This window comes from Python bivittatus, unplaced genomic scaffold, assembly GCF_059951505.1.
Source record: "Python bivittatus isolate LINGU-HERP-01145 unplaced genomic scaffold, Pbiv_v1 ctg000020_np1212, whole genome shotgun sequence".
In the NCBI taxonomy this organism is placed as follows: Eukaryota; Metazoa; Chordata; class Lepidosauria; order Squamata; family Pythonidae; genus Python; species Python bivittatus.
This window is the reverse complement of record NW_028277030.1, coordinates 70,653,035-70,670,834: the sequence shown is the minus strand read 5'-3', so window position 1 is coordinate 70,670,834 and position 17,800 is coordinate 70,653,035. Positions and strand designations below refer to the sequence as shown.

At 38.9% G+C, this 17,800-nt stretch overlaps 2 protein-coding genes across 2 annotated transcripts in view; both read left to right on the top strand.

The window, feature by feature from the left end:
* Positions 1 to 3,448, top strand: part of HBS1L (HBS1 like translational GTPase) — a 54,950-nt gene extending 51,502 nt beyond the window's left edge. The window contains exons 15-18 of the mRNA XM_007427432.4: positions 80 to 188; positions 1,407 to 1,507; positions 2,093 to 2,237; positions 2,605 to 3,448. Of these exons, the coding sequence (XP_007427494.2) occupies positions 80 to 188; positions 1,407 to 1,507; positions 2,093 to 2,237; positions 2,605 to 2,616 (367 nt within the window). The 3' untranslated portion in view covers positions 2,617 to 3,448. The remainder of the gene's footprint in view (positions 1 to 79; positions 189 to 1,406; positions 1,508 to 2,092; positions 2,238 to 2,604) is intronic.
* A 299-nt stretch (positions 3,449 to 3,747) lies between these two features.
* On the top strand, positions 3,748 to 15,937 carry ALDH8A1 (aldehyde dehydrogenase 8 family member A1). Its single transcript, XM_007427433.4, has 7 exons — positions 3,748 to 4,749; positions 6,445 to 6,592; positions 7,640 to 7,795; positions 9,329 to 9,478; positions 11,161 to 11,417; positions 13,393 to 13,554; positions 14,471 to 15,937. The coding sequence occupies exons 1-7, from the start codon at positions 4,612 to 4,614 to the stop codon at positions 14,933 to 14,935; spliced, it is 1,476 nt and encodes a 491-aa protein (XP_007427495.2). The 5' UTR covers positions 3,748 to 4,611; the 3' UTR covers positions 14,936 to 15,937.
* Positions 15,938 to 17,800: the final 1,863 nt, after the last annotated feature.

Sequence of the window (17,800 nt, the reverse complement as noted above, 5' to 3'; positions counted from 1 at the left end):
GGTATCATGGTATTATTAAAAACATATATAGAGTTATTATCAGTATATATTTGATTAGTTACTCCTTTGTTTCTTGCAGTGTTGGTTGTATATTTTGCTGTCCCAAAGAGCCAATTAAAACATGCACACGCTTCAGAGCTCGGGTCCTTATCTTCAATATTGAAATACCTATCACCAAAGGATTTCCTGTGAGTACAGCCTTTGTTTTGAATTAATTTATATTTTTAAGTATTATTTTCCTCAGCTTTTTAAATTGTACTCATGCTGCCAAAAGAATTTTATATGCTGTTTTCTTGCCATTCTGAGCACTTTCTAAAGTAGATACTCTATTTTGATTATAGCATTCTAGGTGAAGATGGCTGTACAGGTAGTCCTCAACTTAAGACAGCAGTTGGGACTGGAATTTCCATTGCTAAGCGATGCAGCTGTAAAACACAATTGCTTAGTGATGGCAATCCCTGCAGTCCTCATTGCCATCATTAACCAAATCCCACAGTTGTTAGGCAAGGCAACTACCTGCCGGTTTCCCACAACCAAGTCAGTGGGGAAGCTGGCAGGAAGTTGCAAGTCCCAGGTAGCTTGCAAGCAGGCTGGCAGGCAGGTAAGTGACTGCTGCTGGGTGGGGGAAGGTGCGAGGGGGTGCGCAAGGGTGAGAGGGAGGCACGGTGAGGGTCAGGGAGGGTGTGCAAGGGTATGAGGGAAGCGAGGGTTGGGGAGGATGTGTGAGGGTGTGAGAGGGTGTGAGGGAGGTGTGGTGAGGCTCAGGGAGGGTGCGCGAGGGTGAAAGGGAGTGTGTGAGTGTGCAAAGGAGGCATGGCAAGTCTTGGGGAGGGTGTGCAGAGGTGTGCGAGTGGCCAGGATGGTGCAAGTACAGGGGGGCTGGGGAAGGGTGCACAGGTTGGGGAGAATTACCCGAGTGACTTGCGACCTTCCTGCTGGCTTCCCCATTGTCTTTCTGGGGAGGCTGGCAGGGAAGGTTGCAAATGACAATCATCTGATTGCAAGGTGCTGCATCTGGTCGTAAGTGCAAGCTGGCTATTGTGCCCAGATCATGATCATGTGACCATGGAGGTGCTGGGATGGCTGGAATTCCAAGGACTGGTCATAACCACCATTCGTTCAGTGCCATCATAACTTTGAGCAGTCACTGAACGAATGGTTGTAAGTTGAGGACCACCTGAATTTATTACAATGATTCAGAGGAGTTTCAAAAAGTACTGATAGAGTTGTAATTGTCTTATTGTACAATAAAATAAAAATGTAGAATTGATCAACAGGATTTATGCAAAATCTCCCCTTGCCTTTTTACACTGTATTCATAGAAGAGAATTTTTCAGGAAAACCTGTATTTTATCAATTGCTGACAGTGCTTAAATTTTGTCAACTAAAATGCAGTATTATTTCAGGTACTTTTATATTTTCAAACTGTAAGTGAGCCTGCTACTATTAGAAAATTATTGAGTGTGCTTCATAAGAGTACTGGTGAAGTTGCCAAGAAAAAACCTAAGTAAGTATTTTAAGGTAATTTGTTAATACAGTTTAAAGTCTTTGAAAACTGAAATTACGAACTAATTAAAACTGGTAGAAATTGACTGTAAAATCAGTGATCATGATGTACTTCAAATAGTTACTCTTACATTAATGCCTGAAAAGTATTCTGTAGGTGTTGGTAAGTGTAATGCTGAGGTATCAGGTATACTGGTGGACTTTTCTGAATTATTGAAAAGGTGTTGCTATGTAAGCAAATTATAGATTGTACATTGTCACAGCTTCTTATTTCAAACTCAGATGTGGTTTGGTAAGATTTAGAGATGGTATGTTGTGATTATCCTTTGGCTGCTTTCAGCTTATGTTTTCCTTTGTGTGTGTGAATCTCTGGGAGAAATATGTTGGAAATGAGAATCATCAAAATATCAGTAGATTTTGCAATTCCGTGCTGTGTAAAAGAGGGAAAGGATGCTCTTTGCACATTTTAAGGTGGAAACTGCACGAAATCTTCCATTCTTTATATCTGAAAACATAAGCGTACACTGGATGTCCTTTCATAGTAATATAACTCTGTGGATACTAACAGGTTTTCTTTTCCTTGTAGATGTCTGACAAAAGGGCAGAATGCTTTAATAGAACTACAAACCCAAAGGCCTATTGCTTTGGAGCTTTATAAAGACTTTAAGGGACTTGGGAGATTTATGTTGCGCTATGGTGGATCCACTATAGCAGCAGGAGTAGTTGTGGAGGTATAGTGCTTTTCTAAATGCTTTTCTAAATGCTAATTATGAAATTGCAGCTCTGTGCATTAACTTGTCAACCATTTTTTTTAAAAAAATAAACATATATGCACTAATATTTGGATAATCAAGTCTGACAATGCTAATATAATTAGTGTGAAGATGTTTTATTAAATGGTTTTAATAAAATATACATTTCTATTTAATAAAATATAAGCATAATAAAATATAAGCAAAATATAAGCACTTAATGCAGCAACAGGTTGATACTGTAGGCTGGTATACTTTGAAAAAGAGCTGTTCTCAGGGTATAATAGAGTTAGGGTGTTCCGTTTCTTTTTTGAAATGTTCAAATGATGTTTCTGTTTTATTTTAGATTAAGGAGTGATAACTGTGCCAGGACATCTGCTATCCAGCCAAATGAAATCATACGCTCAAACATACTTCTTTGAGGAATCCATTTGTATTTGTTGAAGGAACAAAGATAATTATGTATTGGCAATTATGTACTGGGTATTCTGCAAACATTTCGAGGCCATTATTGCTGTAGAACAATTTGCCAGCAAGGAAATACTCACTGCACTTTCTCATTGCACATGTTTCAGCATATTCCCAAACTAAAATGTCGTCCATCAGTAGTTCTAGTGGATCTTTTTCAAAAATTGATTGGAATGATGTATTAAAGGATGGTGATTCATCATGAAAAAAAAAAGTTACTTCCAGCCTTAAACTTTGTTTACAATTTATAGGGAAAGCTGATTCTTTGCTGCATGGTATTTTATACAGTACATCAATTGGGCTAAAATATTCCAAGTTTTATACAACTATGTTTTCAAAGAATCCTGTTTCCTTTTGTTCAGAAAACATTATGTAATGCTGCACCTAGATATTAATTTTTCTCCATCCTAATTTTATTTAAAAATTTGAGTAGATATAGCTTGTCCAATAATGACTAATTTTATTTTTTAAATTGTAGAACTATAATAAAATAGTCATCTGAGCATAATAATGTTGGTTTTTTACATGGTCTTTTATAAATTAAAATCCCGACAAAAAGAGTTGGTTCTGATGGAACAAAGCCTACCTTTTACATGATTTCCCTGACTGTTGTATTTGAAAACGTACCTGCTAGTGCAACTCCCCTAAAATTATGTCAAAATGAATGCTTTATAAATTATAATTTTATCTGAGTGCAAGAATTGAAAGAAGTATGTAGTCGTTCAGGATAAAAATATACTTACTGTTACTTGAAGCTTTCTTCATTTCAGCAGTGTGTGTGTGTGTGTGTGTGTGTGTGTGTGTGTTTGTGAGTACATATGAAGGAGGGAGGAAGCAGAGGAATAATTAAATAATGTCCCATCAGATCTGGTAGAGAAGGCATGCTGCGGTCCTGTCTGCTAGGGAATTATACTTGGTGGGTCCCAGGAGGCGGGCCTTCTCTGCCATGGTGCCCGCCTTATGGAACATTCTCCCCCCTGAAGTGAGATTAACTCCATCCCTCTCAACATTCCGCAAGCCTCTCAAGACCTGTCTATGTTATCAGGCCTGGGCTCCCAGGGGACTGGGGAAATCCTGAGATGGCTCCATCATTGCGGTTAACATTCACTCTGCCTTGTGCCTCGTGGTCTTTTATACTTTTTAATAATGATTTTTTAAAATATATTTATTGTTTTAATTATTTGTTGTATCTCACCCAGAGTCACTTTTTATGAGAAGGGCGGCTATATAAATTTGATAAATAAGTAAATTACAGAAACATTGGAAATTGGAAATCATTTTAGGTCTACTGTAATCAGTAAATTACCACTGGTTCCAAATACACTTGATGTCTGCCTTGAACTAGATGGCTATTAACAGCTCCCTTTTATTTTTAACCTTTTTTTGGACCTCATTGATAAATGGCATTTTTTTTGTTTTTAGCTGTTTTTTTTCCTCCTAGAAATATTTGAAAGGAATGAAAAAACAACAACAGTCTAATTCAATTCGCCTGTGTATAGTTTTACTTACTCCACATCATTTGTTATAGGACAATAAACAAGCATACTAAAAGGGAAATAAATCCCCAAAATTACTACCAGCATTAAGGTCTTCAACCTTCCACTTCATGGAATCCCCCACAACACTCGCAAATATGATGATGAATCCAAACTGATTATAATACCATTTTTATAAAGCAAATAATACTATACTGATTAAATTGTTTCCAGAATGCTTAGAGTTATAGTTCATTTGGCTCTAGTTGTGGACACTTCTCATTTTTTGATCCAACCAATGACCTACTGTCAAAAGAGGAGGAGGAGGAGTTGAAGCTGGCAAATAAAGAAGTATGCTGTATAAATTGCAAACTTAGTAAGAGTGCTTGGACAGTGCAAACTGAGTTGCAATGACCACCTCACAGACTCATTTGATTTTGGAGAACTATATCGGCGGCCAGTTTGTACCATGTTCCTCATATCTAGATTCTTATGACCCATCTACTGGTGAGGTATATTGCAAAGTGCCAGATAGTGGCAGAGAAGAGGTGAGTTCCTATAGAAACTTACATTCAACTTTTTCATGCTCTTGTAGAGTTGTTCAAAAAATTGCATGAATGATTGTTTACAATAATTGTTAACATAATTGTCCTGAAATATTGGCCAGTTTGAATGTTATATTGAATTATATTTTTGTCTGTGGGAACAGATAAGACCGAATTTAAGTATAACAGCACAGTGTCATATCAGCAGCTAAAACCCTAGACCAGCAGCTCAAAGTTCAACACTATTTCCTTTGAAATTTCTCTTTTAAGTGGCAGAGTGGAAATTGTGTCAAACTTCAAAGCAAAATGAAAAGACAACAGAGGACAAACATGGCTTTACTGGGGACTTAATTCTTTTAAAAGGGTCTATCAAAATAATAATTGTACTATCTAATGACTGAAGTTGTAAATAAAATACTACTGTCCTACATTATTGCAACTTTACCTTCAACCTTTAGCAGTCAGCTCCAGTCAAATATTTGCTTAAGTACACATAAGTAGTGGTTGAAGTATAACTAGCAGTTTTTTTCTAAACTTATCCTGTGGTGCCTTGCCCTTTTGTAACTTATTTTCATATGTGAGCAGAAAATGGATTGTATATTAGATCATAGAAAGGATATTTAGGGAATAATCTTGATTGCTCATTTAATCTTGTGGTCAGCAGGACAAGAAAGGTAGCATTTTGATTTTAGGCTTACTCAGGGTGTCCAACATGTCTGCACTGTATTGGCCTTTGAGTCACATATCAAAGACAGGGTCAGGACAAAGAAAGCAGCACGACTAGATCAAACATTAAACTTGTATTAATTTGAATTCAGTTAAATAATGAATTAAATTGCTTTATTATAATTAAATTATTACATGGTATTATTATGTATAATATTTTTCTTGTCTCACAAGCATACCCTTGGATAGCAAGTTTTGGATAAGCTTTGGGGAAGGCATGTGTTAGGCATGAATGCAAGTAGGTGTAACGCATTGAATGTTACTATACACTGCATGGAAAATTTCAGTTACTAGTTTGAAAATGTAAGTCTGTAATACAGTACTGTAGTCCTGCTTAAAATGAAATACATTGTAACAATCCAGTGGTGCAGAAGCTCAACAGTGCTACCTAGTGGCTGTAATTCTGAATGATAAATTGGAAAGTAAGCAAGTAAGAAATACTAAATAAGAAAACAAAAAATAATAACACTTATAAATACATATATGTACATAGGTCTATGTTAGTTGGCCTGACTTACCCTTCTAATGCAAATGCATCACTTGGCATCACTTGAACAGAGCTGTTCAGTTTATACCTTTAACAGATAGACACGTGTCTAGGTCAGGGTTTCTCAACCTCAGCAACTGGCTGGCTGGGGAATTCTGGGAGTTGAACTGCACACATCTTCAAGTTGATAAGATTGAGAAATCCTGGTCTAGATCAGGGTTGCCCAGGAGATAACTGGAGACCTTACTGATCAATACTGCAATTGATCAGGATGACAAAAATCCTCTCAGCTTATAAATAAAGATCATTATTGTTTTGTACGTATCCCAGGACACAGCAGCCTTGCCTGGGTCTGCTGTGGGCCTGAGCTCTGGCCTCAATAAAGCTGTATTTGTTTTCTGCTCGCTCCTAGTTTCTGTTAACATCTAGCATTATACAAGCTTTTACTCATGCAAATGTATGTATTTACCAATTGCATTTTCAAGGTGGAAGCTGCTGTCAAATCTGCCCAAAATGCCTTCCCAGGATGGTCTGCCAAAAGTCCCCAGGAAAGGTCAAAAATAATGAGCAAGCTAGCAGATCTTATTGAAGAAAACTTGGAGTTATTTGCACAAGCAGAATCAAAAGATCAAGGTAAAGGAGAAAACCTGTTCGGGTTATGCTCCTAAGTGATAATGGATTAAGAAAATAATAGCAGATTTCAGCACCAATATCTAGTAGGACCAAGGGTCCATTATACTGAGGCAAACCCAAAATTAAATCCATGTTTAGTTTTAAGACAAAGGCAATGCTTTAAGAAATTGAGGATATATTTCTTGACAGTGACAGATAGCCAACCCTCAGTGCTGTTTATAAAACAGCCGTTTTGTTCAATTGCTTTTTCTGTAACAACTTACCAAAATTCTCAAATTTTATAAATAACAGGGAAAGTATTTTTGTTTTTATTTTTAAATATGAACGTGAGAAAAAGCCAAATTCCAGTTTGTCCATTCAGATAAAGAATAGGCAAGTTGATTGTGTTGTTCATCTAGGGTCAATGCAAACAGGATGGAGTTCAACAAAACTGTGTGGCCACATATTGCCCATCCCAGATTTACAAAGAACCCTTTAAGACCGTAGATCTCCAAATTCTGGATTTGAATCATTGTGTCTTCAGCTATGTATTCTGGTGCCGAATTACAATTTTCTCTTTTTGATGAGCTCCTTGTATTTAACACAATGGCAGACAGATACAGCGTGCTGGGAATAATTGTACCAATTAATTTTGCCCAGGATAGATAGTTCAGAATTAAATGTCTGCATGGACAAACTGTAAGAAGTTATTTTAGAGATGGATCTCCTTGTCTGTGTTGGTGCAGAATTTTTGTTTGTCTTCTATGTGACAGCAGAGAAACTTAAAATCTAAAGATGTATTCACATGGGCAAATGTGGTCAGAGACTTACATGGATTTGCCCATAATCCTTTGACATCCTTTTGCTTTCTTGTGTTTTTGAAGTTTTATTTTGAACATTTAGGTTGTCTTCTCCCCTCCATTGCTTAATAACCACAACTTCCATTCTTTGCTTAAGAACAGTTCTTATAAAAACTATTTAGAACATTAAAAAGATTTGTATGTACCAAAAACATTGCAACAACATCTGCAAGTGTAAAATTATTTGGTAAATATCCCTTTGTTCCAGGGAAAACCATTTCATTTGCCAGAACAGTGGACATACCCCGAGCAATATACAATTTTCGCTTTTTTTCATCATCTATCCTTCATCAGACAACAGAATGTACACAGATGGATCACATGGGCTGCATGCATTATACTGAAAGATCACCAGTGGGAATTGGTAAGTCTTTTTCAAAGAGCTGAAAGTGGTTTAAAAAGAAAAAAGAATCTTTTTAGGACTGGTAGAATTTAGTAAATTTAGCTTTTAGTACATTGCCTTCTTTTATATACAGCTGTTGTGACTAAACAAAACATTTTCTTGTCTTGAACTAAAAAGCAGAAGTACACAATTGCATTTGGCCCACAAAATATGAATATAGTTCCCCAGCTTTGTTACCAAATTGTGATTTTTTAATATGGTAAAAGAGGTTAATTATTAAATATATGACTGGAAAGTAATCATACTAAATGAATGAAATGAAACTAGATTTTGTTCTAGCCTCACTCACTAGTTTGAGGAGTATAGTCCTTGGCGTGCCATTTAAAGGCTTATGTGGTTCTTAGCCAAAAAAAGTTGTGCTCTGCTATTATACTGTGAGCTATTGAACTATTACTGAACTAACCAAAGAAGACAAATACATAAGCCATCCTAACAATAGTGCAATTGCTGTAAAATGGTAAAAACAGGAATGGAATTCCTGGAATGTTCACTACTTTTGTTCCACGTCTGAAACAAATTGTTTCTTTTTTACACACATTTAATAAAATATTCTACTGGTAGTCCTTGGTTTTTACAGCAATTGGGACTGGGAACTCCACTGCTAAGCGACACGGTCATAAAGCATGACGTCACATGACCATGTCACTTAGTGACAGCAATTCCAGCAGTCCCAGTTGCCATCATTAAACAAGGACTGTGTGGGTCATTAAGCAAGGATGTCATGTGTTCATGACTTCTGAGTTCCTGCTGGCTTCCCCATTGACTTTGGTTGTTGGAAGCCAGCAGGGAATATCGGAAATCTCAATCACATGTCTGTGGCTCATTGTGATGTTGTAATTGTGAGTCAGGTGCTGAGTGCCCAGATGGCAATCACATGACCGCAGGGACCCTGCAGTGGACAGAACTCTGAGGAGCTGTCGTATATTCCCCTCATTCAGCACTGTCGTAACTTTGAACAGTCACTGAACTAATGGTTGCAACCCAGGGACTTTCTGTAGTTTAAGCAGATCTGGGATGCAAACATCTAGACAACCACTAGATGTCAGCACCTACTTTTCAGTGTCCTTTTTCCTGCCATTTAGTGATCACCTGGACTTTTATATCTCAAATCTGGTAGCCTTCCTCTAGTATAAAGTACAGCTTGAGATCTTCCATGCTTTTCCATAACATAGGTAAGTCCATTATTATGAGCTTACCCAATCAGAGTAAAATTAATTGGCAAGTTACTAGGAGTGACCTGCCTTGCTTTGTCTTGTGATCCAATAGATTGTTATAGAACCCAAACACTAGTTATTATTCAATGTTTTCATGTACCTATTTCCTTTGCAGACAGTTTAGTACTTAGAATGGGTGCTAAAGCAAAAGACTACTGAAGCTTGTATACAGCTGTCATGCTTTGTAATCTAGCTGGGTATCAGAAGAGGGCCACAGATTTCCTAAGTATCAAACTTCTTGTTTAAGCAGATTTGTTCCTTTTTCCTATCTTTTTGAAAGCTGGCTTAATTAGTCCTTGGAATTTGCCACTTTACTTACTGACCTGGAAAATTGCCCCTGCTGTCACGTGTGGAAACACTGTAATTGCCAAACCGAGTGAAATGACATCTGTCACAGCCTGGATGTTGTGCAAGCTTCTGAATAAAGCAGGTAAGCATATTAGTGATACAGGATACAAGTTGGTAACACTTTGAGCCAATGAGCTTATATGGAGATTTCAGAACACATTTAGGCACTCGCACAAAATGGCTGTCAGAGTGGGAATAGCCAGTCCACATAATATCCATGTACTAGAAGGAAAACAAGTGCACTTGTACCCTGACATCACTATTACCTAAGTTTACCTTTCTCATTTTCAGGGTAATGAGTACGCTTCCAAACAAAGCACTAGGCTATACAGGTAGTTCTTGTTTAGAGACCACTTGTTCAGCAATTGTTTGAAGTTACGACGACACTGAACGAGGAGACTTATTACTTGCCTTCATAGTTGCAGCCATTGCAGTGTCCCTGTGGTCACATGATCATGATTCGGGCACTTGGCAACCAGCTCACAATTACGATGTTGCAGTGTCCCATGGTCATGTGATCACCATTTGTGACCTTCACTGCTGGCTTCCAACAAGCAAAGTTAGTGGGGAAGCCGACAGGAGGTCGCAAATGGCAATCACGTGATATCGTGCCTAACGACTGTGCGAGATTCAGCTAACATTGGCAGCTGGTACTGCTGTCATAAGTCAGCACAATCACATGATGTTGTGCTTTACAATTGTGTCACTTAGTGATAGAGTTCCCAGTCCCAATTACCATCATTAACCAAGGACTATGTGTACCACCCAGCAATTTAATTTTCCTGATAATTCCTTGTGTACCAGTTCTTGTAAACGAAGATGATACTTGATGATACTTTATTTTAGAGCAGGTCAGCTCCCTATTTTTTAATAATATATACCTATATATCTTATTTAATATCCAGTGGAATGGAGAGCTTGGAGAGTGCCAAAGAGCTATCTATGGATACACTGGTATCCAAGACACCATATTCTCTATTCCTGATTAAGAAACAATTAAATTTAATGTATTGTCAAAAGCTTTCACGGCCGGCATACGATGGCTGGTGTGGGTCTTCCGGGCTGTGTGGCCGTGTTCTGGAAGTTTTGTTTCCTAACGTTTCACCAGCACCTGTGACTGGCATCTTCAGAGTGCAGGAGCACAGACAGGAGCAGTTCTCTCTGTGCCCAGGGTGTTATGACCCTTTTGTGGGTATTTAGAGATCTGAGGGGGAAGGGGGATTGGGGGTGTATGGGGTGGGTGGGTTACTGAGTGCTGACTCCAAAACAAGCAGCCACTCAGTAACCCACCCCCCATACACCCCCAATCCCCCTTCCCCCCCATAGATCTCTATAAATACCCACAAAAGGGTCACATCACCCTGGGCACAGAGAGAACTGCTCCTGTCTGTGCTCCTGCACTCTGAAGATGCCAGTCACAGGTGCTGGGGAAACGTTAGGAAACAAAACTTCCAGAACACAGCCACACAGCCTGGAAGACCCACACCAGCCAATTAAATTTAAAATATTCTGTTACATATCAAATACGTGATCAACATGCTGTACTATTGACAGCATGTTTTAGAGCATGATTGCAATGAAATACGACAATAGATTTAAAAGATATCAGATGTAACGAGCAAGGAATCTCCATCATATACAACCCATGCATACTACTTAAGTAGTATGATCATAAGTATTATATTAAAAGAATATGTTTCTGAGTTGCCAATTAAATGGAAAGTACTACATGAACATGTTGTTTTGTCTGTTTGTGCCTATGAGGTTTTCCTCCGGGTGTGGTGAATATTGTGTTTGGAAGTGGGCCCAAAGCTGGAGATGCTCTTGTTTCCCATCCGGAGGTCTCTCTGATTTCCTTCACTGGGAGCACACTTACTGGCCAGCAAATCATCCAAAGGTCTAGTTTGTACTGTAAGAAGCTTTCCTTGGAGCTAGGAGGCAAAAACCCAGCTATCATTTTTGAGGATGCCAACTTGGATCAATGCATTCCTGCCACTGTAAAATCCAGTTTTGCTAACCAGGTATAGACACATAATCACTTGTTCATCCCTCTGCTTATGCAAGCTTTACTTCTGAAGTTTGAGAAACTTCTAGGTCCTTATAACAGATTTTAATGTAAAGACTATTCTGAATCAGATGATTCATTTTTTACTTACTGGAGTTGGGCAGCTAATAGATTCAAATAAACAATGATAACATTTTGAAAGGGAGAATGAAAGAGAATTTCTGACTTAACATGGCATCCTCTCTCAGTGAATGTTTATCGTGGATATTCCTTGATAATGATGGATGAGTAAGCTCCCTTTTTCTACCTGAATTAATTTTTGAATGGGTCTTTCTGGTTCATATCCTCACAGTTTGCTACTCCAAAGAGTGCCCCTGCTCCTATTCTACATAGAACATCCCAAAAGATCAAATACAGCATAAGAGAATTCTCCATTGACTTACTAACCCTTTCCCAGGATAGATTGCCTATTGTTGGTGCTGTGTCTGGGGGCTCCTCAGATCCTAGTCTGAGTACCAGGAGGAGAACCAGTTAGTCTTTCTATAGCCTGCCTATTCTTCCTTGGAAATACCAAAATAAAATAAGATCTCTCCCCCTTACCTGTGGGGTATGAAAGCAGTGGCCCTAGAAGGCGTAAAATGTCACGGTCAACAGTAGTTGCTCTCCTCCCAAATGTTCCTTGTTATTTGGTAAAAATTGAGTGGAGATGCTAACTAACAAACAGTATAACAGCTTGCTGATATTTATATTTATGGCATACAGGTAGTCCTCAACTTACGACCACAATCAGGACCATAATTTCCATCGCTAAGTGATGCGGTCGTAAATTGAGATGTCACTTGACCACATCACTTAGCAACCACAATCCCGGCAGTCCTGGTTGCCATCATTAACCGAGAATTGTGGGTCATTAAGCAAGTACCCACCCCAGTCCAAGCCATTGCAGGTTTGGTCCCTCCCAGCCCTGAGTCTCAGTAAGTTAAGGGACTGCCTCATCCACCTACCTCCCCCCCCATCTCTGCCCTTCTGACCACCCTGCACCCTGACTTGCGGGGCAGCAAGCAGCCCCAGAACTGTATAGCTCTGGGGCTGCTTGCCACACCCTGGGAAGCCGAAGCTGCCCCAGCCCAGTCCCAGCTGCAGTCGCCCTACCACTCTACACTCTCAGACCTCTGCCACCCTGCGTTCTGCTGCCCCAGCTCTCCTTTGCCATCTTCTTGCTCCAAAATACCTCTTTGCAAAAAGCTCCTGGACGGAGTGGGCCTGGACTGGGCTGTTGCTTCATGCTGCAAGAGAAGAGAAGAGAGGAGAGGAGAGGAGAGGAGAGAGAAGAGAGAAGAGAGAAGAGAGAAGAGAAGCTAAAAGCAGCACCTGAGCAGCAGCATGCCAAAATGCCTCTTTGCAAAAAGCTCCTGAGCGGGGCTGGGATGGGCTTTTGGCTTTTTTTTTTTTTTTCCCCCACAGCATGAAGCAGAAGCCCAGCCCAGCCCAGCAACTTTTTGCAAAGGGGCGTTTTGCAAAGGGGCTTTTTGGAACAAGAAGGTGGTGAAGGTCAGCTGTGGTGGCAGAGCGCAAGGCAGCAGGGGGCCAAGAGGGCATAGATGGCAGGGAGATGGGTGGGGGGAGTTGAAGTGCCCCTGTGGTCATAAGTGTGGGCAGGCTGCCAAGTGCCTGAATCATATGACCATGGGGACGCTGCAATGGCCGTAACTTCAGGCAAACGCACTTTTTTCAGTGCATTTGTAACTTTGAATGGTCGCTGAATGAATAGTTGTAAGTCGAGGACTGCCTGTAATTCTATATCTTGACAGTTGTCAATTTACTGTTCTTACTAATGAGATCTAGAAAGCAAATTTTTCCTTTGGTGAACTAAATAGGGTTTCACTCTGATACTGATACATCTTGTAAAGATCCTAAAAACTCATGCTTCACTGAAATAATGACTCCTTACTGAATTTCTCCCTTTCCTATACATTGTTTGGTCTTGTCAGGGTGAAATATGCTTATGTACCAGCAGAATCTTTGTTCAGAAGAGCATTTCCAAAGAATTCTTGAGAAGGTTTGTGGAAGCTGTTAGAAAATGGAAGGTTGGAAATCCTTCAGATCCCACAATTGATATGGGAGCATTGATAAGTAAAGATCATTTAGCAAAGGTAAACAACATTAAAAAAAAATCTGTTTTAAATTTGCTCAATTAGCTGCAACTATTTTTTTCTTCCTCACTTGAGAGAGTATCTCAATATATGAAGAGAGAGCTTTTCTTATATCTCTGTAAATCCAGAGTGATTTTCAGACAAAGAACAGGTAAATGTTTTAAGATCTTTCAGGCTCAGGGTACTTCCTAAAAGTAAGTACTTCCCTATCAAAATTGTTTACCATTATTTAATTTGGCCAGTTTTCACATTTGCCTATTTTTTTTCTTGTACACATTTAATAAACAAAATGGTTTGCTGAATTATATGACAAGACCCACCCTTTCTTTCTGCATCCTTATTCTGCATCTGTTATGGGACATTCCTCAACCTTCCTCAGCACATTTGGTCTTTTGAGAGGGATGACTGGAAGGGAGAAAAATCTCCTCAGTGATGTCAGATCCATTGATTTGTTGGAGACAACCTGATATTTCCTCTTGCCAACTCACTTTTCAAATCTATTCTCAGCAGAATTGAAGAAGACGTTTCAGATTTTTCTTCCATAACCTCAAATGTTGAAGTGTCTAAGATTTTTCTACCATTCTTAATGTAAATCTTTTAACTACTAATGCTACATGAAGTAATCACACAATATTTTGATGATAAATTTTCCATTGATATTTTCATTGTATAAGGTGTGTGTTTAAATAAATTAAATTAAATTAACCTTTAAAAAGCTAATGTTATTTAAAATAGCATGTAAAAACACAAGACCTTAACTAGTTCATACAATATGTATAGATATTATATAGTATATATGTGGGTGTCAGAGAGTGTAACCATATGTGATGGTCTTCTATTTCCTTATAGTTATTAACAATTGGAAATTACTGTCTTCTCTAAATATGCTTCTTCTTCTTGTTGCTGCTCCCATTAGGTAAAGAACTATATCCAACAGGCTCGGACAGAAGGGGCCAAGATCCTTTGTGGAGAGGGAATAGATTCATTGGATCTTCCTTCAAGAAACCAGAAAGGCTATTTCTTGCCTCCAACAGTCATCACTGAAATTGGTGATGATTCATGCTGCATTCAGGATGAGATCTTTGGTCCTGTAACTTGTGTAATGGTGTTTGACACAGAAGAGGAAGTGATTAGGAGAGCTAATGGAGTCAAATATGGCCTGGCAGCCACGGTCTGGTCAAACAACGTAGGCCGGATTCATCGTGTTGCTAAGAGACTCCAGTCTGGATTGGTGTGGACCAATTGTTGGCTTATCAGAGATCTGAATTTGCCCTTTGGGGGAATGAAGGCCTCTGGGATAGGTAGAGAGGGAGCTAAGGATTCCTATGAATTTTTCACTGAGGTGAAAACAATTACCATAAAATATACTGATGTGAACTGATAGGAAGAAATTCATGCCATAATACTGTGTCTGTTGCTTTGTCTCTCTTGATATAGTAAGAAAGGTTTGGCCAAGGTTTATTCATGCATGTCTGCTAAGTGTACTAGAGAAAGGGGCACATGAAAATAATCATATTAGAGCTTGCAGCTGGAAAAGGTATGGCAGAGTCTGTCATTAGCTCTGGGTTAACTTCAAAAGAGCTGATGAGTTTATCTGGCTTAGTGTGCTGTTTCCACAACAGCCAGCCAGATGCTGATGGGAACGCACAAGCAAGACACCCTCCTCCTCACTTGTATTCCTCAACAACTGCTTTGGGAACCATACTGTCTTTGAAAAGGAAGCTGAAATATGGTTGCCATGACTAGCAGCCATAAACAGGATTCTCCTCCATGAAATTGTCTAAATCTTTTAAACCTTTCCAAGTTGGCAGCTGCCATTACATCCTGTGGTAAAGAATTCCATAGATTAACTATGTGCTATGTGTTGAAGGACTTCCTTTTGTTGTTGTTGTTGTTGTTTAGTCGTTAAGTCGTGTCCGACTCTTCGTGACCCCATGAACCATATTGCGCCAGGCCTTCCTGTCCTTCACTGCCTCCCTGAGTTTGCTCAGTTTCATGCTCATTGCTTCAGTGATGCTATCTAACCATCTCATCCTCTGCCGTCCTCTTCTCCTTTTGCCTTCAATCTTTCCCAGGATCAGGGTCTTTTCCAAAGAGTCCTCTCTTCGCATTAGGTGACCAAAGTTTCTGAGCTTGAGCTTCATTATCAATCCTTCCAATGAGCAGTCAGGGTTGATTTCCTTTATTGAATGTTCATCTTTACTGCATATTTCCAAACTATAGTATCCAGCTTTCTCCAGAACCTGTCCCACCTCATTTAACTTGGATAATTTTGGTAGACCTTTTTAGAAAATTCTGCACGTCTATAAACTCATTTTTGAGACAGTGATTAGACTTGAACACTCTGGTAAAGTATTGTGCATTAAAATTCATATAAATTGCAGTCATGTAATTGATTCTTTAATATTCTGTCTCCTTCCTAATGATCTGTAATATGTAATATAACTTTTTCTACAGCAGCCACCCACAGGATTGAAATTTTCATGCGGCTATTTTGTAGTCTTGAGATCTCTCTTCTACCCAGTAAGGAAAGGGCAGGAGGATAAGGGGTGGGGGGAGAGAAAGGGATGGGAATGGAAGCATGCTGAAACACAAAAGACCCATAATGATTACAATGTCAGATGAACATGCCATTTATGTCCATTAGAGAGCAGCAAAGTGCTTTAATGGCATGTGTTCACATGCACACAGAGGAAAGTAGATTTAGTTAGAGCAGCCTTCTGTTTTGAGAAGGTAAAAATCAGTGTGCTTTGTTTTCAGGGTTATGGGGAGAGATTCATTGTAACAGATCCACCTATGAGATGCAGTTTGATAATTGCAAAAATCTCGAGCTTTGAACAGCTCTTTCAACAGCTGTCTTATCCAACAAAATTGTATAGTCATCATGAGGATTTGGTTTAATCATTTTATGTAAGGCTGAAGAGTCAATCCATCTGTTAATTTGTACAGATGGAAATTAATGCCAATCTGATTATTCAGTTATTGCCAGTTGATTCCCTGTGTCCTGAGTCTAGACATATATATAATCATGCAAAGATTTCAAATTGCTGTACCCAGGATTTTGCTCAAAATAGTGTCAGCATTTTTTAATACTCATGTTTCAGCTAAAATTCATTGTCTTCAGGAGTGACATTGATTTAAAAAAGAATCTTTAGCAGAAATACATGGAAAGCTGATGGAAATGGGCAATTGCATCCATTAAATTGCTGATATGCACTTGAGGGAAAATAGAAGGAGAATCTAATTTCCTACAAAATCAGACTAAGGGAGGAAATAGTTGGACTGCATTTTAATACAAACTGATCTAATTTATACTTCCTGAGATAAGATATGAACTGGAACTGACATCTCCAATTACATATTTTTAAATGATTGCACACAATTCATACACTGAGAAAACTGGTTGCAAATACTGAATTATTGGAATTAAAGAATTTAAGTTTTTTTAAAAAATAAAATTTCTAGAAGGCAAAACACTGTTATCTGTAGTACAGACTAGTACCATCCATAAGAGCAGTATTGATCTCTCTGGGAGAGATGTTTCTCTTTTCATATCATCATAGAGTGGATGGACTTCAAAGCTCATGTACCACATCTTAATATATCTATTCAGGCTACAGTACCTGGCCTGCAAAAAGGTAGACCACTAGATGGCAGGAGAGACCTATTCCTATTTCCTGCCATCCTGTGATTGTTAAGATTTTTGCTACCTTTGATTCCTTTTTGCTGCAATTTTCCTGATAGCCATCTAGGTTCTACCTTTTTTTTTTTTTTTAATCCGTTCAATCGTGTCTGATTCTCAGAGACTGCCTGGACAAGTCCTTGCAGTCTTCTTGGCAAGGTTTTTTAGAAATGGTTTACCTAGTGCTGAAAGAGAGTGACTGGCCCAAGGTCACCCAGCTGGCTTTGTGCTGAGGCAGGACTAGAACTCAGAGTCTCTCAATTCTAGCCTGATACCTTAACCACTACACCAAGCTGGCTCTCAGGTTCTACTTAACCCTCTCTAAATTTGCCCTTATAAATGATAATGCAGAGGGAGATACGGTCTCTTTGTTGTATTATTTTACATTACATATTTGTAATCTAGTTTTCCTTCAGGAGCAAAAAGCAATAACCATGGTTTTCTGTTCTCCCCCATCCTGAAAGCTGCATTAAATTGAGAGGTAGTGACTGGCCCAAAGCAATTCTGGGAGCTTCACAGCTGAGTAAGGATTTGAACCTGGATTTCCCATTATTGTAGTCCAAC